Raw genomic sequence first — 22,977 nt, 5'->3', positions numbered from 1 at the left:
GCAGTAAAGGCCGTCTGATGCGGGACTCGAACCGGGGCCAACTGCAGCGAGGACTGTAGCCTCTACACATGGGGCGCCTGCTTAGACCACTACCGCCATTTAGTTTCTTGATACTGAGCCACATAGTTTATTTTGAAGTTCTATGGAGGTTTAGGTATTAGCTTTATTTTAATAAAGTTCACAAAAGTCCAAATTAGGTCATGTCTCATGTCTTATTGTGGATCTGCTAAAGTGGATTCAAAATAGCTTTGGGCATCTTTTATCCAAAAAACATAACTGATTTTGTATTGGCAATATGTTGTTCATTATATATTCAAGTATAGTAACTGTCTGCTTTTCAGTATTTGTAGTCCCTGACATACCAGTCGATATCACAGCTGACTGTTGTCTTATCTGGAGGTGAAGGATGAATTTTCAAGGGTAGTCTCTTCGTCACTCACTTGCATCAGTGTGTGTGTGTGTGTGTGTGTGTGTGTGTGCGCGCGCACGCGCGTTTGTGTGTGTTAATATGCTTTTAGCTGTTGAAAGACTTTCACTTTTTCTTGTTGCCTTCATAGCTAATGGGAGTTTGGCCTTCGCTCACAGTGAATAATGTGATTCTCAGTGTAACATGAGGAGCATAATCAACAAATCTCAAAACACTGCATTTTAATATAAATATACAAAACACAACATACAGACAGTCATTGACTGAGCTTGTGTAATAGCAACATGATACAGCAGTTAAATCCAGAAGCTTCTCATCATCTGTCCTCATTTACTTTGATGAATCATTATCAAACGGTAACTATAGATCATCATTCTGACCCATGAGTATTCAGCAGTTATTACTATATTATTACATGAGTACTCAGTAGTAATGAACTACATTACATGAGTACTCAGCAGTTAATACTATATTATTACATGAGTACTCAGTAGTAATGAATTACATTACATGAGTACTCAGCAGTTATTACTATATTATTACATGAGTACCCAGTAGTTATTACCACATCATTACATGAGAACTCAGTAGTAATGAATTACATTACATGAGTACCCAGTAGTTATTACTACAGTATTACATGAGTACTCAGTAGTCGTGAACTACATTACATGAGTACCCAGTAGTCATGAACTACATTACATGTGTACCCAGTATTCATTACTACATTATTACATGAGTACTGAGTAGTTATTACTACTACTCAGTACTCATGGGTCAGACCACACCTATCTTACACGACCTTCATTTTGATCTCAAATACACACCTGTAAAGTTTCATGACTGCATCTTTCACAGTTGCCAAAGTACTGAAAACAGCTTTCGTGTTAGTTTCGGTCACAGTAGTTGTTTCCAGGACCATATTTTGCCATGATGACACACTTACACACAGATTCACAAGGTGAAAACAGTACCAGCCCCGCTGACACAGCTGGTAATGATTCAGGTTCTTTCTTTCTCAACCATATAGTCTCAGGCAGCTTCACCTGGGGACATGGGAAAATGAACTGCAGTACAGTCTCCACAGGCTTTATGGGGGCATAAAGAGCTGAAAAATCACAGGCTATTTTGCTTTATATTAATGTTTTATGGAATTCATATAGATTGTTTTACAGTGTCTGTTGGTTTGAAAAACTTTGGGGCAATTACATCACAGTCTTTGTTGAGGTGATTGCCTCTTGTTGGACTATAAACCCAAGGTTTATTGTGAAAACCCTCTGTGTTAGTCACTGGATACATTCACAGAGGGACAACAAGTTCCAATTCAAGTTCCCAAAATCATAATAAAGACAATCTGTCTTTGTAGCCACAGTCCAGCTTACATCTTGTGACTCGGTGCCACAGAACTCCATTATCATCCAGACACTTAAAAACCCTCACAAATTAACCGCATTGTGGCTTTTGTGCAACAAATTCCTTCATCCTCCATTATGACACACAGAGTTCAATGTATTCCTCTGAGCTTGTGCGTCATGATAGATGAAAGATCTGGCATGTTTTTGGTTATTTTATGAGAATGATAGTGAAAAGATAAAATTATGTAAGATTTTTTGTTCAATCACATTATTTCCATGATGAAGTTGAGTTTCCACCAAAAAATACCTCTGGATTTGCCCTCTGATCCTAACTGATCCTATTTTGCTTCAGAGTTCAGTCTGACTGAACTTTGACCTGTGGGTTTGACCGAGGATTTCCTTTTACATACTGTGGCTGCCGAGTGAAAGAACACAAGCAGCAGAGCAGGATACACGCTGCATGGCTGGCAGTAAATGCAAGGACAGGAAATAGCACTAAAGATAGGGTTCGATAGACAGCTGTAGAATTTTTTCTAGAATGCCAATGTTAGCTAGCTAGCCATACTTGCACCTGCAGCTTGTGTTTGCAACCCACACCATTTCCTGTTTTGCCCTCTTTCCGACACAGCATGTAGCTAAATTTTAGTCTTGTTAATCAGAAATCCCCTGTCTGTGGTGTGCTCTCAACTCTTCGCTGTGGGCAGCGGACACTCTTGTATCTGAGCCTCGTCCACTGACCCCTCCGGGAGATGAACTGTCATGGTACAGGCTCGAATCCCCCCCAGAGGCTCCAGCACGTTGAACACTCTGTCCCACATGTCCTGCTCTGGATCGTACCGCTGCACAATGTCAACCATGCATCTGCTGTTCCAGGAATACCCTCCCACCACATAGATCTGCCCATTAAACACAGTCACACCAACGTCACTTTGGCCCCGAGGCATGGGAGCCACCACCGTCCACTGGTCTGTCTCGGGGCTGTAGTACTCGCAGCCTAGGACGTCATCATAGTCGCTGCTGCCTCGGAAGTGATTCCCGCCCATGACATAGAGTCTGTCTTCGACGGTGCACATGCAGTGCAGGCCACGCAACTCAATCATGTCAGCACGTCGACTCCATGTGTCGGCAGCAGGATCATAACACCAAAGCTCCTTCTGGAATGTGTCACGTGTGATGCCACCTGTGTGACAAAGGAGAATCCAACAAATATTACAGCATGTTGAAGATATTTCCACATAGAAGATCTTAGACACACTAAATATGTTCTATTAATACACAGTGTATAACTGTATTTTAGTGCTCTAGCTAATTATCAGTTTTATAGTTGTTATTGATTTTTTTCAATCAATCAGTTAATCATGTAGTTGATAAATGTGAAGACCAATGTAATGTCATCAAATTGTTTACTTGGTCTGATCACCTCCTAAAAGAAAAGACTAACACAATGGATCAATTATCCAAATAGGAATTTATTCTTAGATTAATCAGCTAGTAATTTCACATAAAATGCACACTTACGTAAATGTGAGAAAATGCCTTTACTTAGCAGCATTGCAGTGAATACAGTATGTGATCTAAATACAGGGTGTTGTGTCCAAGTAAAGTATGTGTTGTATTCTGGTGGATGGTATATGTTGCCACCACAGTATAGCGTCATGGGGTTGAACTTTGATGATAAACGCTTTGGCCTGCTTCAACTGCAGGTTTTTATATTTCCTGCCTCTCAGTCCTACACGTGAAAGTTATGGTTCTGCTCTCAACATGAGAAGCCCATTTCCTGTCCAAGGTTGCTTAAAACCTGCCACAGATCAGGCTAAGAGCAGCTCATGAGAATGTGCAGCTATAAAGGAAGTGGTTTTAAATAGGTGGGCCAAACAAGCTTTGTTGATAATTCATCTTGTCAAAGTGGAACCGTTTGTCACCTTTAGCCAATGCTTGTCACAATCTAACTAAACAGGCTTAGATGTGAATGAATACATCCTAGACTCTGATTGTTGGACCCCAAAATTAATGACAGGGTGGCCCAAATTTTGTATCTTCTGTCTGTACAATAAATAATGGTACATGGGGTTTGTGACACTTTAAAAGCACCACAATTGGTCAAGAAAATCAAAATCCATTTAAGAGTTAATGAGATTTAAAGGAAGATTTTACCCAACTGCTTGATATTAACACAGCAAGTAAATCCAGAGTTAGGCTTTTTATTCCTGTTTAAATTCCCTCTCTGGATTGCAGGCTTAGAGCACTCCTCAAGGCTTTTCTGCCTCCACACTTGGCTCTTTTCTGCTGTTTTTATTGACAGTTTTAAGACAGTTTGGGGAGTGTTTTCAGAAGAGATGGTATCCACCAAAATGCACAAATGCTCTCCATATATCATACTGTATTTTGCATCAGGAGTCACTGTACACAGGTCATTTGTTGAAACTTAAAATGACCTTTGTGTGGATTTTTTTATTGACCTCCACCGATGGGGTGAACAATGACTGCTCTCTCTTGGTGGAGGAATGGTAAAACTGCAAGACATTGTTGTGCAGCTGCAAGAAAACTAAAATGGTGAGAAAGTCTGGTTGGATGATCAGGTGTACAAAGCACGGGTCGTCATACAGTCAGTCTTGGTTTCTTCTTTTTACCACAAATGCAAGCTATATATGAAACATGATCTTTCTCTTACCCTAGTTTCTGTAAACTTAACGTATCCAGACCTTAACCACAGAGGTCTTGCATCAGAGAGCGGTTACTTGAGTCACTTTTTAAACAGTAATAGGGGTAGTTTAGAAAGACACTTCCTCCATTGTGTCTTGTACAAAGTTTTGAGTCTTTTAAATAAGCAGAATTAACTTACTTACAACCGTTTAAATCTTTTTATGTTTTTCTATTTTATGTTTAACAATTTTTTATGGGATTTTATCCCATAGCTTTTCACATTCTAAAAAACCACCACTTGTAAAGGCTTTATATACTGTAATTAATAATTATATTAAGGGGCTATATGTAAGTTTTCTCTGCTGCCGAATGTGGTTTCTTGTTGGGAGCAGGTGGTGGTGATGGTTGCTTGTCAAGAGCTTCAGCCATCATTGTGTTTACAAGACAAGAGGACATATTACACCCTCTGAGCACAAGAGGGTTCCTTTCCACCCCTGGGGCAGTGTGTTGAACTGTGGTTTTACCTGAGATGAACATGAGGCCCCCATGAACTGTTCCAGCATGTCCATAGTGAGGCTCCACCATACTGCTCACTAATGTCCACTCATTCTTCTTCAGGTTGTAGCACTCCACCGTTTCTGATGGTGACAGAGACATTTGGGTTAAATTTTATAATCTGTCTTTCTAAAGGCAATGAAATCAATCCTGATTGACATGTTTGTTTTTTGTGCATTGACAAAACTCCACTAGTAGCTCCTTACTACTACAGCTGTAGTAAGGAGCAGTGATGGTAGCAGCAGTGCTGAGAGTAGAAGCAGAAGTATTATAAGTGGAACAATTATATTTCTTGTTTCAGTTATATTCTCCTGAATTAATCCTCCTTTAATTAATTTAAACCTCAATTCTTTATGGATTGCATTAATAAATTAATTGATGATGAAAATGAATGATCAGTTCATCAGCTGACTGTAGTAAAAGCAGTGCTGACAGCAGAAGTAGAACAAGAATTAATTGCAGCTCACCGATCTCCCCAGAGGCATTCCTCCCTCCCACTGCAAACAGTTTCCCCTTCAGAGCGCTGAGGTGGAAGAAGGTCCTCTTCTCGTTGAGCGAAGCGATCTGAAGCCACTTGTCGAAGCGCGGGTCATAGCGGTAGGCGCTGTCTATGGCCGTCTTACCCTTGGTGTCGTATGTGCTCTGGCCTGAGAAATCAATGAGGACCAGAAATATTATCTTTTAATATAACTTCATATTATTTGGTCAATGTTAGTAATGCACAGTGTGATGCATGACTTCAACTGAAGGTGAGGTAAGTTATAGTAATACAAATTAACACTGACCTCCAACGATGAAGAGGAAGCCGCCTAGAAGAGCCACACCATGCTGATAGCGTGGTACCTCCATGGGCTTCAGGGCCCTCCAGTGGTTGGTATTTTCATCATACAGCCTCAGCTCCCGGCTCACCACCAGCTGCTGCCGCATCACGCCGCCCAGTGCCAGAATATGCGTGGAGTCTGAGCGTATTTGCGTCCGCTCAGTTTGCAGGGCTGGCTGCATGAAAGGCATCATCTGGTAGTTGCTGGCCTCCAGCAGGAGGTTCACACAGGCTGTGTCAGAGCGCATCAGGGAGTCGCCTCCTTCTTCTTCATCCTGGGAGATCTGAATCAGCTCACTGGGGCTCATCAGTGGGAAGCGAATATGGCGCATTAAGGCGTAGACGGATGAGTGACGTGTGGAAGGGTCGTGGTCCAGCCATCCTCTGGCAATGTGGTAGAGCTCCAGTTCGGAGAAACCTTCCAGTGAGTTGCTGGCCAGAGCGTTGGCCATGCTGGTCTCAGAGAGCTGGAGGTAACGGCCACACTGCACCAACGCTGAGAGGTTCTGGCCCACAAACTCACCTAGATTTGATAGAACAAAGAGGATCAACAACAATCATCATAACCTTTCAGTATTTTAGTTTTTGAACCGAAAGGACGCCTAGGACAATAACTTTTAATGGTCTTACTGTATGTTTTAGTGATGGACAAGTTCCTGAAGATAACGGATTGGTTTTAGGGATTGATGAAGTTTGTAAGAGATTGTAACTCTAATACAGAAGTTCTATGCTAATCTCACCTTCCACCCCGTCTATATATTTATGCAGATGTAATATTGTATTTTTGTCACTGTGCTCTCAGGTCAGTTTTATATCTCACCTATATTCAGCTGAACATCTTCCAGGAGCAAGTCTGTTGCGATGCGTTCAACTTCCACACAGTTATCAATAGTGATCTGTCACCAAACAATACAGAAAATAGATGGGTTAAATTAATATAATAAAAAATACACAGTTTTACATTAACTATTTTGCAGCTGCAACTAACAATCAAATATGACACTGAGAAAGTGTGGATGGGAAGGACATCTTAATGAGCCGGTGTAATTTAAATGCATTGATGAAACTTTGCAGAGGCACAGTGTGTGACATTAGAGGAGCAGAAAAACCTCTCACCTCACTGCTCAGAAGCTGATTACAGAAGCTCAGCACAGGCATGACCTGCAAGAAGTTAGCAGCCTCCAGTGTGTCCTGGAGATTACTCATGTCGAGGGTGACTTTGGATGTGTAAATGAAGTCTATGATGTTCTTTAAACCCGACTTAGTGACACCATGCAGCTTGATCTCTCTCATCTCCTGCTCCCTCATGCCTCCTGAACACAGAGACAAGGACAAGGTGAAAGAATGACTCAAAGTGCACAGTCAGCAAGATACAAAGACACAGCTGTAAAGACTATCCGCTCAAACATAAACCACATGAGGTGAACCTGATGATGAACTGAAAGAAAGTAATGCAGAAGTGAGATAATTCCAACTTTCTCTTGCTTAAGTTTATCTAAAAGTAAATGAGTAATGCCACCCTGACAACGTGCTATTCTATATATTATCTTCCATAATGACATTGAAACAATATCAGATGGCGAAGACAAGCTAGCATTTACATAGGCTGTACAATCACAAACAAGGTGGCTCGGCATATTGTACATTAAAAACAGTGGTATGCTAATAACAGCCTAACAAGCGAAGTCTGAGATGTCCTAAAATGGCAACATTACAGTACATAATAACATTTCCAGTTCATAATAACCCCGTTCCACAAGGCTATTTTCCTCTGGCACCAAGCTCAGGACAAACTATATTTTGGGGCCACTAGTGGTAAGAATCTAAAAGTAGACTGACAGTACATTTTTCATTCTCACTTTGTTTTTCAAAGTATTGCAGCCTCACAGTGATACTTCTTTGGACATGATGTGTTTGTGTTTTTAGCCCTTAGGGATGGAAATGTCAGAAATGTTTGTTTTGTTTTTTTTTTTTACAATGGATTACAATGAAATTTGGTTGAGACATTCATGTTTTCCTTAGGATGAATTATAATCACTCTCATGATTCTTTAACTTTTAAAACTGTGCTATCATGAGGTCAAAATTCAAATTTGTCCAATTCTTTTTTACTGTAAGGGTGTTCGCATGCTGATGGTAGCATTCTCAGAGCCAGCACTTCCACTGATACTGTATTAAGTTGCGTATACCCTAATGTTGTCTTTTGCTGTTCTGCTGTGTTGCATTATTTTGTAGTGCACTCATCACTGTATGCATTTCACCATATCTTGAGTTTTTTATGTTGTCTGCCTCCAGCTGTGTGACAGAGGACCGCTCACCTGTGAACATTGCCTTGAAATAGTCACTGGATGAAGCCATGATGACTCTGTGGACTGGAAACGTGTCCTTGCTGTCCCCTGGAACCAAGACAACATCACAGAGAGTCTCATCTGCCCGAAAAGTATCAAAGCCCTGTGAGGAAGAAAAACCAAAAACAATATTTGTCATGAATACTTTGGCATGTCATATTTTAAAATTAGTTTGTAAGTCACAAATATATACCTGCAACACAGCTGCTCCATGATCAGTGCTGCTGAACACCTTGGACAGAGGGCGAGGAGGAAGTTTGGGCTTTGTTGCTTTGTCCGGGCGTTTAGGTGGCGTTTCCTTGGGCAGGGAAAGAGGAACAGGACCCAGTGCTGGAGCTGGAGCAGGAGCAGGAGGTGGAAGTGAAGCAGGGGCTGATGGAGAAGGCCTGTCATCTATAACACCAAACCCAAAAGGAGAACTGATATTGAAAGATGAAGAACGTCATGACACTGTTCTGGGTTTGCAGACAAAATGACCTCAGATACAGATCTTTTGTGTCAGTTGGGATTTATAATTACAAGATAAAATCAAAGCTACAGAGAGCCAGCGGTTGCACACCTTGGTGAACAGGTCTGTCAGGTGGAACAGCAGGTCTCTCTGGCTGAGCCGGAGGTCTCGGTGGATCCCTGGACTGATGCCTGCTGCCCAGGCGAGACAGTCTGCGGCTCAGCCTCCCTGGCCCGCTGTCGTCTCCGCTTCCCCTACACAAGAGGAAACGTGGTGCAAGAGCAGGTTGTGCGTTACTGTGTTGTTTTGCTTCTCCTAGTAATTAACAATGAATGATGTTCAGAGGTGTCTGGCTTTGTATTATAATGTCAAGTCTGCATCCAAAACAGCTTCATTGATTTGGGTTTATAAACCTTTTATGTCTAATAATGGACGATAAGCTTAGTAAGCGTGGGCAAAGATTTATTTTGAAAGGCTTGTTGACTGTGGCAGTTTCATGTTGACGGTAGAATTTTATTCTCACTTCCTCTTAGGTTGTGTAGAAGTACCACTTTCTTCAGTGGAACAGGCAGACCTCATGGCTCAAAACGTAGATTTAACCACTTCTAATGTGAGGAATTTAATTAATGGAGCTTGTTTCCTGCCTCCTCAACCCAGCTGACAAAAGTCCCTTATCTGTTTTGTACTGCGTCCTCTGTGACCTGAAAAGGAGGAACCATTAAATCGGTTTCAGCTAAACCACTTCTACTCTTGAACTGTTTCCTGACTCACAAAGTTTGTGTAGGTGAAATTAAAGATAAAGAAAATACTGACAGAAACAGATTAAAAGATTATTTTACAAGCACATTAAACTGAAGAGGATGTTTCAGAGTTCTTCAGAAAATTTAAACATCCTGACCTGACAAATAAACAAAAAAAAGAAAAAAGGGTTACATTACATTACAGAGCATTAAGCCAACTGTACAGCAGGAGGGGTCAAAACAGATGCAACGAAATGATTGTAGGCAAAGGCTCAGACATGAAAACAGGGAAGTCAAACACTTCTGTGATTTTCTTTCAAACCTGAAGACTCGGCTCCATTGAGTGATAAATTCAATGACACCTTTAAATACTTTCTATTATAATATTATACAAGACTGTTGAAACTATGTGCTGTAAAAAGGAAACAAAAAAATACCGTACCCCATATCATTGGCCCCCTGGTGCTGAGGACTGTTGTTTCGCTGGTGAGACCTCCTACGTGAAGACAAAAGAAGAGTTTTAGTGGACAGAGATATATTTTTGGGGCTACACAGGACTGTTTGGTAGCATATAGCGAGCAGTAAACGTCTAGCCAGCTCATCCATGCGAAACCTTAAAAGTTTAGTCAGAAAGTTTCGAGAGGTGATTTTATCTTTTTTTCACAGCACATCAAACTACCGTGTGTTTCATGTGACCTCACTTGTTGACAGAGAGTAGAAGATTCACTGAACTTGACTTTTCAAAACCTTTAAAAAAAAATTCCCAGTAAAACCGTCATGTTAATACGTGGTCAGTGACAGATCTGTGGTTTTATTTACAGCACTGTGTTTGCTGAGCACTAAAACATTCAGTTCCCACGTCCTCTGTACTGCAATCTGAAACTTCAGTTAGGTTACCGTCCGATAAATGAGCCGCATCAAAGGCTCCATTTTCTCCACACGTTTATTGTTAATAAAACCAATATGTCACTATCTATTTGATAGTTATTAGTTATATTAGTTATTATCCTTATTTGCTGTTTCTATTGTTAGTCTGCAGTGCACTCTGTAAAGATACCACCTGTGATTACTGTTGTATTACAGTTTGCCATCTGCTTCATTTGAATTCATTAGAACTTCTGATCTGACAGGTTTAATTATCATTGTATTCTATGAGAGCAGAGAATACGTTGGCGTCTCCTTTAAACAATGGTGACTCTTGCCGCCTCCAACGCATTAATACACTGACAAATGTGTTGATGATTGTGAGGTCGTTTCCATAATGTGTAGGAGTGGAATATGGACAAAAGAAAGCTCTATATTGATGTTTTACTGCTCTTAAGTGAACTCTGACCTCAGTCATCTTCATGTCCCACCATAATGGATCAAGGACTTTGATGATATATGATTTAAAAGCATTTAATGCCGTGTCTTTGCATTGTGCCGTAACATAGAAGAAGTTTAGGGTTAAGGAAGTTTGTTAATTTTGTCAACATTGTGACATACAGTTGCCCCACTCAAGATATTTCTCAACTGACAAGTGTAATAATGAACACACACAACAGATCAGTGCAATGAATACAATGCACTTAGCAAACTTAAATTGAGTAGTTTAGTGCCGCATTCTAGACCAAATTTACCTTCCTGTACAGCTGAAACCGAACCGTATTTCTACACACACATATGAATTTTTGGTTCTTGATTATCATGTACTGTGCCTGCCGTTACCTCTGGAGGCCAGATCTATAACACGCACAAAAGGTGCATCCTCGGGTGACCTACCTTGAAGAAATCCTCCTCAGCAGACTGGACCTGAGGCCTCCCTCCAGCCTGATCGTCTAACCAACCAGAACTCTGAGAGGAAGACTGAGCAGAGAGTGTCTGCTGCGCTGCGCCAGCTGGTTGGAGAGCTGAAGCATCTGAGTGAGTATTGCCGTTTCTTTAGCTTAACCGAGACCTCACTCACTTCCTGTGTTACTTCTCTTTCTCATTGCTTGTGTCTTTCCGCATCTGCGTGTGTCACTGTTAGTGAAATAAGCAGAAAGTTTCACAAGCTGTTTTTAAGATTTTGTGGACACACTAGCAGGCCGATTGATTGCCCAGAGAAAACAAGCATGATATCTCAAATGCATTAATGTTTTGTCAAAAACTGTTTATCATTCAGTCTTACATGTTTTATAGTATTTTCATGTCTTTTCCTGATTGAAAATCCAATGCAAAAACAATAGACAAAATCATCTTTTGACCTTTTTTTTTTTGATAGTTCTTCTTGTTCTCTAGAAGCTGGTGTGAATCTGGCCTCCAGCTGTAGCGAGGTTCAAGCACTGACCAGGTTAGTTTTCCTGTCCTGTTCATTCAGATAATCCCCTTAAACCAGTGTATTGTAAAGATGTTGTGTCATGTTTCTTCCCTGGATTAAATGTATGTATAAATTTATGAAACCAAAACAAAAGACAGACTTCTGCTACATCTACATCCTGTTTTCACCTACTTTTAACAGATACAGAAAGGTGCAACAAGTCTTCATCACCCTCAGCAGGTGTTTATTAAAGCACAAGCACTGGCAGCATTTCAAACCGTCGTGTATGTCATCATCTGTTGCATTCGTTACAGTAAAACCAAAGGAGGTTGGTTTCATGATCATTAAGTGCTTCCATCCCCCTCTAATCCAAAAGCATAAACACTTTCATTATTCACTTGCTAAATCTGCTGCCGACCCTCAGCTTCCCCAGGACAATCTCGCACCCATACACTCTGGCATGAATACACAGTGGATGTCATTTCCAAATCATGGAAGCTGCTTGCATGTATCATGTTTCCTTTGACGTGATTAAGACATGCGTTCTGAGGTGACATCTTTCACTTTGACTTGATGCAGTCTGATGCAGGCTCTTGTTCAACACTTTTGGTTTGAGTCAGTAGTGAGTCCTGTTCAGTGGGTCCTCCTCAGTGCTGCCCTCTGCTGGAGTAGTTAGAGTTTGGAGAACTGGATCAAGTTCCTGTTGATTTCAGCCACGTTCCTGCAACCTGAATTAGATGCATGCAAAAAGTAATTGTTCTTTTAGTTGAGGCAGAATACTGCTGTAGTTGTTTCGGCACAAAAGGCGACACTGATCACCCACCTGATAGAGCCATGGATAGACGGAACTCGTCATTTAAGATTTGCAGTACTTCCCTCACTCCTTCCTCACCCTGAAACATCACACAGGAACCAAATTACTATAAAAGACAAAAAACAATCTGTAAATGTCTATAAAATCAAAGTCAAGAACAATTTAAACCACATAAATCTTAGACCAAGGCCTTTGCTCCAACAGTGTCAGTGACTTTCAAGGATAAACTTTAGACAGTGGTTAGTAGAGCTTGTAGATATGGGTTAGAATCTAAACAGGAGAGGAAATGTGTAAATATAACCAGATAATTGTCAGTAAAAATATTTCAATGAGAAGAAAAACCCTAATGTGGCTGTAATCAATCTGAAAAAGACACACACAGAGTGTCACCTACAGTCATATCAGTGCTGCCGTCCTACCTTGTATGCAAGGCCCCACACTGCTGGACGGCCAATGAAAACGCACTTGGCTCCCAAGGCCAGGGCTTTCAATACATCACTTCCTGTCCTGATGCCTCCGTCCAGATAGACCTCGATCCTGCCCTGCACCGTGTCCACGATCTCAGACAGCGCGTCGATCTGGTAGCAGCAGAGGTGAAGATATATCAAGGCCATCATACTATAGAAACAGTGCACAGTCTGGTATGTGTGGAGAACCCTGTATGTTACACAGGCTGAGCAACTACTACTACTTTTTCTATTTCTACAACTACTAGCATTACCACTACCATCACTAAGCTGCATGATTACTGTTTCTATCAGACATTAAAGTAAGGCTTGGATCCCTTCTACAGACATGACTTCATAAACAAGAAGATCTTAAATATAATGTAAGAGGTGATGTGGTACCGAAGCTGGGCCACCGTCCAGCTGTCTCCCCCCATGGTTTGACACAATGATGCCTTGGACGCCGTGCTCAACGGCCAGCTCGGCGTCCTCCTTGGTCAGGATGCCCTTGATGATGATAGGCAGGCGGGTGATGGACTGCAGCCAGTACACGTCTTTCCAGCTGATGGAGGGGTCCAAGGTGTTGGCCGGGATCCCGTACTCTTCTGGGCCCGCCGTCTCTTGCTGACAGTGTAGTGGTACCAATACAACTTCTTTAAGTTTCCACTTTCTATAAAAATGTATTCTGGAGTACTGCTTTTTCTTGTACTGGTATTGATAGTTCCTATTGTTACCGGGCAGATCTGACACTGTTGGTACATGGAGTTTGAATATTTTGTATATATGACTTCTGGCCATATTTCACAGATCATACAAGTAATTTCTGATGCACAAAATATGATTAAACTGTCTCAAGCTACACGCTAATATGCGGTAAAAAAAAAAAGGTAGTTAAATTAGTGCAAAAGTTCTTAGATGAGCAATAATTATAAGTGAAGTTTTTTTATTTAGAAATGTAATTATATGGTGGCGAAATGTAGATAAAATAATAACAAGACTAGAATTTTACGTTTGATGTAACAAGACAAAAACATGTTTTTATTGATTTATTTTGTTTTTTAATCTGCTCTTACCTGGAACACTCCATCAAAGTTCTTGACCTTGAGGTGAGGCGGCAGCTTGAACTGGTTGCGGATGTCGTTGCGGCGCTTCCCCGTGTAGGGGACGTCGACGGTGAGGACCAGGGCCTTGTAGCCGAGCGCCTCTACCCGGTGCACGATCTGTTCCGACAGCTTCCGGTCCCGGTACACATAAAGCTGGAACCAGCGGTAACCGTTTGGTGCCGCTGCTACAATCTCCTCCACTGAGCAGGTGGAGTAGGTGCTGGTGATGTAGCAGGTGTTGAGAGCCTCTGTTGCTGTGTGGCGGGAAGTTGAAAAAGTATTACTTTTGTCAAGATCAAATTTACATCACAGTAAGCTGGGTGCCCATGTGCTTCAGACTGGCTCCACCAAAGTGCACTGCCAGTGTTTTAATTAATCAACTCAAATAATTAATTTATAATGGAAAACTCAGTTGTCCAGTTTATTAGTTAAGAATAAACTAGCTTTAAGAAAGTTTTAAAGAGTAATTGACTGAATAATTTTGTGCTGATGAAAGAAAAAAAAGACCAACACAGTATCTTTCTGACAGCACAAGATTATTTCAGTCGTATGCTTCCATCTAGTGTTGGCTGTGTATACTCACATTATTATTGTGTAAAATTTTCAGGAAGTTTGAAAACTTGTTATGTTATGAAATATTCTTAATTTTCTCTTCTGAATAGCCACATTTGATAAAGGGTTTATGAGATTTTATGAGCTTTATAAGGCAAAAGCTCATTGTTTTCTCAACCAATGCAGGAGTCTTTCAATGACGTTTAAACATTAAAATGAACAATTCTGTAATAAAGCATTTGAGCCAGGTATCATTTCTGTTGAAATGAAGTGACACCTGTCACTGACCCACACAAACACAGTCCTCACCCCGAGCAGTGGCCATCTCCCCTTCATGCCAGGCCAGGCAGTGAAAGGCAGTCGGTGCGATACCGACTGGAAAGCTGATTTCTGTGCCCTGCACCGTGGTCCGCGTGTCGCTCACTGACACGTCCCGCAGGATGCGAGGCCTCAGACGGATCCTGAGTGTGAAGTGCAGATCAACATGTAAACAGTCACATCAACTATAACGGGGTGGTGGGGGGGGGGGGGGGGGGGGGGTTGATTAGTCTTTAGGTTTATCAAATGCAGTAAAATTTCTCATGACAGTTTCCTTAGGACCAAGGTAATGTCGTCAAATGCTTGTTTGTGTGTTGTTTTTGTTTGACGAACCGTCCATAAACCAAAGATATTCACTTTACTGTACATTTTCACATTTGAGCAGCTGAAACCACTAAATCTTTGTCTTTTTTTTTTTTTTTCAGAAAAATGACTGAAATGATTCATGGATCATCAAAATAGCTGCTGATTAATTTCTGTCCATTTACTATTCGATTTATGGAATAATCATTGCAGCTCTAATGGGCCTAAAATCCTCTACTGTGATATATGTATTTTTATGTCACAGTATCATTATGTACTGTATTAATTTATATAATCAACTGAGAAGCTATCGAACAGACAACTTTCTCATACTGATCCAAAATATCTTAATAAAAATCCAGTCAGGCTCATTGATTTGAAACATTGGTGGCCTGATACACCATATAATACAGATATCAAAGTGACAGCTAGCCTGGTAAGAATCATATAACAACATCTCTAATGGTTTATATTGTCTCAACCAATGCAGGAGCTTTAAATTTAATTCAAAGAAACATTTCACCAAATCAAAATATGTAATTCTCTTAAATTTTATTTAAATTTGAGTCATTCTGCTTAATTTCCCTCCTCTGGAGGGAAAAAAATCTTGAGCTAACTATGGAACCAATCCAACCTGCTGACGAAGCATTGTGAAATCTTAGTATCCATTATTGTCACATAGAGCCATTGTTTCAGGAGAAAGCCGCCTTGAGACGATAACATGTTGTTTTTGCTAGACAAGTCATATTTCTTTGAATAAGCAGAGACAGGACACCGTGATTTTCTTTTCCCAAAGCTCCGACCTAACATTATCTATTCCGGACACAACCCAACCTTTAATCCTACTGGGGTAAATTTCTAACCAAATGCACTGGCAAACAAATCCCTAGTAACAGGCTTGTTGTAGCAAAAACATGTATGTACAGATCACTGCAGTGAGGAAAACAGCCTATAAGTCTTTCTGAAGACATTAGCAAAGCTGAGAGGAATGCACAAGAGGACACACAAAGGAAAAGTTATGACAATATGAAAAAATCTTTATCTCTATCATTTATCTTTGTCCCATTGCTCGTGCAACTTTCAACACAATTCCTTAGTCACTACAAGGGGCCGGAGCAACAGTGCAGCATGAGCACTGGCTAAAATGTAACTGCCTGTTTGTCATTATAAGGAATCACAACCACACATGTAATGTATATACAGAAATCAGTCACGGCAGTTTAAAGTTCACAAAAACAATAATTTATTGCCTTTTTTTTTACAGGCTGTGTCCTCGCATGACCTGCAGTTTAATATTAAAACAGTTTAAATAAAATTTAATCAGTTCTCAAGGGCTTGTCAGAAAGTGGAAATTAGTTTAGGTGGTTTTGTGACACTGCACAAGCTCAACAATGACTGCACATCTGTAGTCAGTATGTCAATAAAAATGCTGTTTTCTCTCTCTGTGCTGTCTGTAGATGGACCGGCATGTTTGTTACAATAAATAAAAATAGAAAAGATGTATTTGTCAAGTATTAGAGCACTATTGCTGCACTGAAATTGTGTATTTGTGATGACCTCGAACGTCCGGGTTCAACTTTATTTTTCCCCACTGTACCTTTTGTAAGCCAGCAGATTGTCGTCCCGGGTGCAGCACTCGTCCGCTCCAGCTGCATAATAATCCCAGGTGGCCTTTGAGAGATGCTCTTTAGCATACTCCTCAAAATCCGTCAGGCATACCATAGCCATCTCTGCGCAGCGACCTCCCTCTCTGTGGGGAAACAGAGATCGTAAATTCTCAGTTTGATGCTTATTAATATTAGTTTGTCGCAGAACAGGAATGAAATAAACAATATAACATATTTCAAGATGAAGGATTTCACCATATGCATAATAACTGGCTGAAAACATAGACTTTCATGGTCCAAAATATCTCTTTATGATATCTATAATATCCCTTTATTTCCTTAATTCTCCTCTGTCTTTACAACCAGTCAGCTCTCATTCAGTGTCATCTGGAAACAGGATTTGTTGCTTTGCATGTGAGGGAGACTGCTGCAGGCACAGACAGCAAACAGGCACTTAAGGCACAGAATGAAAAACCAGTGTACAGGCACGACGTTACAGCTTCAAGACTTACCGCAAATGATTGATCTGTCATAAACAAGGTCCCTCACTCTCACATGACACAGCCTCCATGGACGACTGAAGTTGCAACATAACTGCTCAAACTGAAACTCCCCTCTATCAGCAAATGTAGTGTAATCACAAGGTCCGCAACTGAACAGTCAAGCTTTCGCGTCTTAACATCTGAGCAACTAAAATGACTGTTTTACTTTTTTAGAACAGGTTTAAATCCTTGTGTCTGTGTCAGTCCTTGTGTCCACTGTGTTGCCTTTGTATCAGTCAGAATCAAACTTTCATAGAGCCACTATAAAAGCCACTGACAGTGTATGTGACCTGAGAGCGACCCCTGCTCTTATTGTGTTTACACAAGCTGGAAATGTGCTGATGGTGACTGCAACTATAGTGAGGACAAGAGGCGTCTGACACAGTGCTCTGCGGTCCAGATGGTACATACAGTAGTACATGTGGGCATACATGTTTACAGGCTGTGTACACACAATCCTACATGCTAACACCGGGGACACTGTTGTTGTCTTCATGTTGCCAACTGTTTAAAATGGTATATTTTTTATAAGCCCTCAGAAAACGCTGACTTCATAAGGAGTAATGTCTTAATTGAGGGATAGTAAAAAAATTCTCATTAACCACAGATGGTTTTATACAGATGGTGAAATTGCTGGATATATAGTGTGGTACACCCAGACCTGGAAGAATTCAGATCCTTATTAAAGTAAATGGTGCAATACCACACTGTAAAAATGCATTACAAATAATAAAATAATTGCATCATATTTTATATGAGGACATGGAGGACAGATAATATTTGGGAACCTGGGGTGCACTTTACATTTTATAATTTATAATTTAGTTAGTGGAAGCAGATGCAAGAAACATTTACTTTGAAACATTTGGACGATAAGTGAACAAATATAACAATTCCAATAGTTAATCTCAGCTTTTAGACTATCATGTAGTGGAAATTGTGCATGGGCCTACAAAAATTCTTAAATTAACTTAACAGGTTGAAAATATAGAATTAATATATAACTTTATAGACTTTTATCCGGATTTATTACATTTTAGGAGTGGTGGGGGTTAGGCTTTTATCAGACCGGAAGTCTGACTTAAGTTTGAGACATACCTGTTACAGGTGACTGGTTTTCACAATGGGCTGATTCAAGCCACGTCCTTGCAGGCGGGAACCGCAGGGTGAAAAGTAATTACAGGGAAGAGTGCATGTGAAACGCACCGTAAACTGACTTGGGTTTTGTCGACTTCATCACCTAATTAGCTAGGCTTCATACAGCTGCGCAACAGGTACGAATGCTTGGCCAAAATGGCCGACCGAGTAGTTTTCGAGTGGTATTTTTGTCAGTTGGGTACGAATCGAACCGAACTGCAGCCAATACACCGAAGAATGCCGAAGGGGCTGAGCTAGGTGCTTCGCGGCTTTCCCGTTTCGTTCATTTCACACAGTCAGACCGTAGATTCAGGGCTAGTTAGCCTGTTAGCTTGTGGATGTTACTCCTGATTCGTGCTACCAACCGACTTTTGAGAGGCCAACTGCTGCAGTTTAGGTAAGTTACACAGTTTTTAGTGCCTGTTAGTGTTAGTAGTTGTTTAGCAGTTTGATTTAAATTCGTTTTACTTACTGTAAAATACACACATAATCACAACACAATTATCAAGCTAGGTTCGTAAGGTATCAGTTTTATGTAGCCTACAGCGTCACATTTGGGGAGAATAATGAAGTCGGAGCCCTATCAGTTCCTTTTTTTTTTTTTTTTTTTTTTTTTTTTTTTAAATCTAGTGTACTGTTATAGTTTGTAAATGATGTTGAAAAACGCAAAATCAATCACGTTTAAGCTAACGGTGTAGGTAACGTCCAGTTTTATTGTCAGTAGCCCAACAACAACGGTTACATGACGTCAGGCCTTGAATACTGAGCATAAGTTATGTGTAGTTACTCATATGTATACATAAGAAAATTTCACAAATTTAGTTCAAAGGCAGCCTGTGGCCCAAATCCACATAATATCCACATAATATATACCCTTTTCTTACAGTTAGAAGAACACAAGATGTTAGTTTATAGAACTTTACTATTTAATACCAACAGGAAATGGTACATTACATGCCTTAGCCCACCAAATATCAATGCACCTGCGATTTCAGAAAGCTACTGCTAAACTATAGTCGTGGAAATATTAAAAACTAAGTTAAATGTATGTCCTAAGATCAGATAACTTATGTATTTGTTTTTCTCAAATGTTGCTTGAGCTGTTTTTGTTGTGTTTGGGACTCAGCAAGTGTTGTTATAATCAGTATAATCAGTAGGTGTTATTTCTGTCACAGCTGACAGTAATTACTGTTTTGATTACATATTTGCCTGGATGGACCCTTCTAAACAAGTCTTTAAAGTAGACAAAAAGTACTTGCCATGTTTATATCAGAAGTACAAACTAACTGGATATACCTGAATATAGAGTTATGTACTACAGTGGAGTAATATTTAATCAGTTGTCAAAAAAATAATAGTTATTATTTATCAGTCAAAAAAATGATGGCTCTGGCTTCTCAATTGTGGGATTTGCTCATTATCATTTTACCTTTTTATGTACCTTATGCTTCTGCTGGACATTTTCGTTTTACATGTTATACCCTAAATGATTTATTGAAAATAATATTATCGAATTATTGCATAATAACAGTGATCATTTGTTGCAGTTCTAATTTAAATTGAAGAGGCATCTATGTACGGTATCAGGCTCAGGCGTAGCACGTTTAGGATGGAAAGTATAGCTCTATTCCTACCTGCACCTAAATTCCTGCCTTAAAGAATAAAAACAGCTGGAGGTTTTTGTATAAACTCTACAGAGGATTTGCTGAGGAAGCACCTCATTCTTGTTCATGGTGCAGTGAGGCCCTGGAATTTGGATCACGACAGTGAGATACAGTACAAGTTTTCTTCTTTTGTTTCTGTTTCGTGAATTGAAGGGGTCTGAAGGGAAACCTGAATTAGTAGTTTGTTGAACATTAAGATATCAAGTGATAAAGACCCATAACACATGTGCCTAGTGTTAACTAAGGGCCTAAGATCTATTTCTTTTTTTTTAAGTGTTAGTGCTTTAACATGCCAGTAATAATTGTTATTCTGTGTTTATTACAACTAATATTGATTACAAAAATGATGATGATAATCATGCTCTCCATAGCTCAATCAAAACTGCCCTGGCCCATCTGTACGCATCACCACTTAACTGATAGAATTCATTTTACAAATTAATAGACAACAAATTAGTTGATAGAGATTTATCACTGGAAAAAATGTAGATAAATTAATAAACACTTAAGCAATAAAAAAAATCTAAATTGAGATTGATCAAAACATAGCAACAAGGGTGTATAATAATTAAAAGAAAACTAAAGAATAGTATCTTAAAATTGACAGTATAGCTCTTTTTTTAATTAATGATTAAACATTTTGTTGAGTCATTTTTTCTAGATAAACAGTTATAAATTAACAGTTTACATGTGTTTTTCAGTATTTTCTCTCTGAGCAGACAGACACTGGATAAATAGACAGAGAGTAGTTTCTTTCTCGTATTTACCTGCGCACAGTTTACTCACCGATTGCACATGTTCATTCTCTCTCAGCTGAGCTTCCTTTTTTCCCAATAGACTCATAACCTGTGAAGGAAGCAGAGGAGTTACCATCACTGCTGCTGACTACCGCTGCGGCTACTTATACTAATACTACTACCACCATTACTCCTATTACTTCGACTACAGTTGCTACAACTACCACAGCTACTCCTTCTACTGCCAATAGTGCTACTACCACCAGTGCTGCTTCAAATATTACACTTCGACCACCAAAAATACTCACCATTATAGTACTATATTACAAATGGCAATGCCACTATTGCCACAGTTACTGTGCTGTTACTACAACATTTACTACTAATATTAAAAATATTGATAATACTACTACAAAAATATTTTTAGTGGTACTGCCACTAGCTACTGCTGCTGTGTTGTTACTTTCAGTTCATGAATATAAAATGACCATCACTCCTGCAACCTCTACTACTACTACTACTACTACTACTACTACTACTACTACTACTACTACTACTGCCACCTTTATTCTCTTTATATAAAGAACCACTATTGATATAAATGTATGATTTTGTGTGACATATTTGTGTTCTTGATTGTCTATTATGTCAGATAGACTAAATAGAAAAAACAAACAGTACTGCTATAATTACCCCTATAACTACTACTAGTAGTATTACAGTTACAACTACCACTAATTGTAATATGATCCAGAGTCTTTTAAAGGATGAATTATTTGTGGTTGCAAAGCTAGTACAGACAGACAAAGTTTTATCCTGTAGATCTAATTTAATGCCTGTATTTCTCTTAATTTAATTAAACAAATGATTCTGTACTACATACGGTTACAGTTTTACTGTTACTAAAATCTTTCCACCAAAAATCCTGTTGTCTAAGCTTTCAACTATGAACACTTGAGGGCAGTGCAATACTGAATGAGTGAAAGTCCATTCTTAAAGCTCCATTCAACATCTGTAAAGCAGGTAAACATAAGGAAACTTTAATTTAATGCATTTGTGTCAGTACTGCACGCTACACACTCAGTGCCTCTATAAAAAACTGTAACTGACCTCTGATGTCACACCTGTTACTTTTGTAAACACGATGTTAAACCACACACTCTACAACACTGCACAAACTCACTTCCTGGTCTCTGCAGGCTTTGTCAGTTTTAACTAGAATGTATTTATGTTGATACTGAACATCTTAGTTTTACTGTGTTTTCTTCTCTATTTTTGTATTACTGAAGAAATAACACTTTCATAATCTCTACAAAATAGTTGTAATTATAAAAAAAAGTATATGAATATTATTGAATTCTATTGTAGGTTTATTATTTTCCCTGTGGCTGGATGTGTTTGATGAATGTGAGCCTCTGTCCTGTGTAGACTCTGAAAGGTGTCGGTCATTTAGACCCATTGAATGGCTGCTGATAGCACATTGTCCAGGTGAGTTTCTAGAATACCTGGTGTTTGGTATTTAGTGTGCAATACTAAACAAGGTTAAGATCTAGCCTGCTTCTGTTATAGATTATTTGTATATGTCACACAGGCCTTGCTTATGTTTCAGTGGCTAGGAGTGCTGCACATCACCAGCACATAAACACATCCTGACACCTTGTTGCTATCATTCATGTATCTGGTGGACAAACTCTAGGTGTTTACATTTAGGTCAAAGGTAAACAACGGAAAAGCAGAATCCTACACAGTATTTACACAGTGTGAATAAATACAGCTACTGGAGTGGATAAAATCAGTGTCTTACCTTCACCTGCGCTGCTTGGCTGGCGTACGCTACGTGTTAGTTCCCCTTTCATGTGACAGGGTCGTGTCAAAGCCCCCACCCCACCCTTGCCCCCCCAATTCTGCCTTCCCCCACCTCTCTCCCCCCTCACAGTGTCATGCTCCTCCCACAGTGGCTCAACACCAGCTAAGCCTCTCGTCAGCACTCTGGGCCGCGGCCTCTCTTTGTGCCAAAACCCACCAAAAGCTTGTTCAGGTCAATTGTTTATCGGAGCAACAAACACCTCCTGTTCTCCTTCTGTCCTTTCTTCCTTCTTTCCCTCCTAACTTTCATCCTTCCATCTTGAGCCATCCTCCTT

The 22,977-nt window shown here is 39.9% G+C and overlaps 2 protein-coding genes across 3 annotated transcripts; both read right to left on the bottom strand.

The window, feature by feature from the left end:
• Positions 1–631: 631 nt before the first annotated feature.
• On the bottom strand, positions 632–11,306 carry LOC111652111 (kelch-like protein 9). The gene is made up of 11 exons (XM_023402259.2): positions 11,097–11,306; positions 9,778–9,831; positions 8,707–8,849; positions 8,341–8,540; positions 8,118–8,250; positions 6,917–7,113; positions 6,621–6,696; positions 5,766–6,323; positions 5,448–5,627; positions 4,950–5,063; positions 632–2,962 (listed from the first exon to the last, which is right to left on the bottom strand). Exons 2-11 carry the CDS (start codon positions 9,780–9,782, stop codon positions 2,466–2,468), a joined length of 2,103 nt encoding a protein of 700 aa, XP_023258027.1. The 5' UTR covers positions 9,783–9,831; positions 11,097–11,306; the 3' UTR covers positions 632–2,465.
• A 528-nt stretch (positions 11,307–11,834) lies between these two features.
• hao2 (hydroxyacid oxidase 2 (long chain)) lies at positions 11,835–22,753 on the bottom strand. 2 transcript variants are annotated; one of them, XM_023402262.2, is made up of 9 exons: positions 22,641–22,753; positions 20,886–20,945; positions 16,747–16,899; positions 14,838–14,989; positions 13,947–14,230; positions 13,276–13,497; positions 12,847–13,005; positions 12,437–12,506; positions 11,835–12,341 (listed from the first exon to the last, which is right to left on the bottom strand). In XM_023402262.2, exons 2-9 carry the CDS (start codon positions 20,900–20,902, stop codon positions 12,286–12,288), a joined length of 1,113 nt encoding a protein of 370 aa, XP_023258030.1. In that variant the 5' UTR covers positions 20,903–20,945; positions 22,641–22,753; the 3' UTR covers positions 11,835–12,285. The 2 variants fall into 2 exon arrangements, with proteins under 2 accessions (XP_023258030.1, XP_087029058.1); XM_087172932.1 differs by lacking the exons at positions 20,886–20,945; positions 22,641–22,753 and adding an exon at positions 17,269–17,427.
• Between the last annotated feature and the right edge of the window lie 224 nt (positions 22,754–22,977).

The sequence above is a fragment of the Seriola lalandi genome, unplaced genomic scaffold, assembly GCF_002814215.2.
Source record: "Seriola lalandi dorsalis isolate HSWRI2012SDOR001 ecotype SW California unplaced genomic scaffold, Sedor1 jcf7180002053912, whole genome shotgun sequence".
Taxonomy (NCBI): Eukaryota; Metazoa; Chordata; class Actinopteri; order Carangiformes; family Carangidae; genus Seriola; species Seriola lalandi.
Note: the sequence above shows the minus strand (reverse complement) of the source record. Positions and strands in the feature narration are given on the sequence as shown.

What these genes read in the sequence shown, in the direction of transcription:
- hao2 (XM_023402262.2), bottom strand. An exon ending in AATCTGCTGGCTTACAAAAG is followed by an intron (nt 14,990 to 16,746) that starts GTACAGTGGGGA and finishes CTTCACACTCAG; the next exon opens with GATCCGTCTGAGGCCTCGCA. An exon ending in TCTATCCATGGCTCTATCAG is followed by an intron (nt 12,342 to 12,436) that starts GTGGGTGATCAG and finishes CATCTAATTCAG; the next exon opens with GTTGCAGGAACGTGGCTGAA.
- LOC111652111 (XM_023402259.2), bottom strand. An exon ending in TGACAGACCTGTTCACCAAG is followed by an intron (nt 8,541 to 8,706) that starts GTGTGCAACCGC and finishes TTGGTGTTATAG; the next exon opens with ATGACAGGCCTTCTCCATCA. An exon ending in TTTCAAGGCAATGTTCACAG is followed by an intron (nt 7,114 to 8,117) that starts GTGAGCGGTCCT and finishes CTCTGTGTTCAG; the next exon opens with GAGGCATGAGGGAGCAGGAG.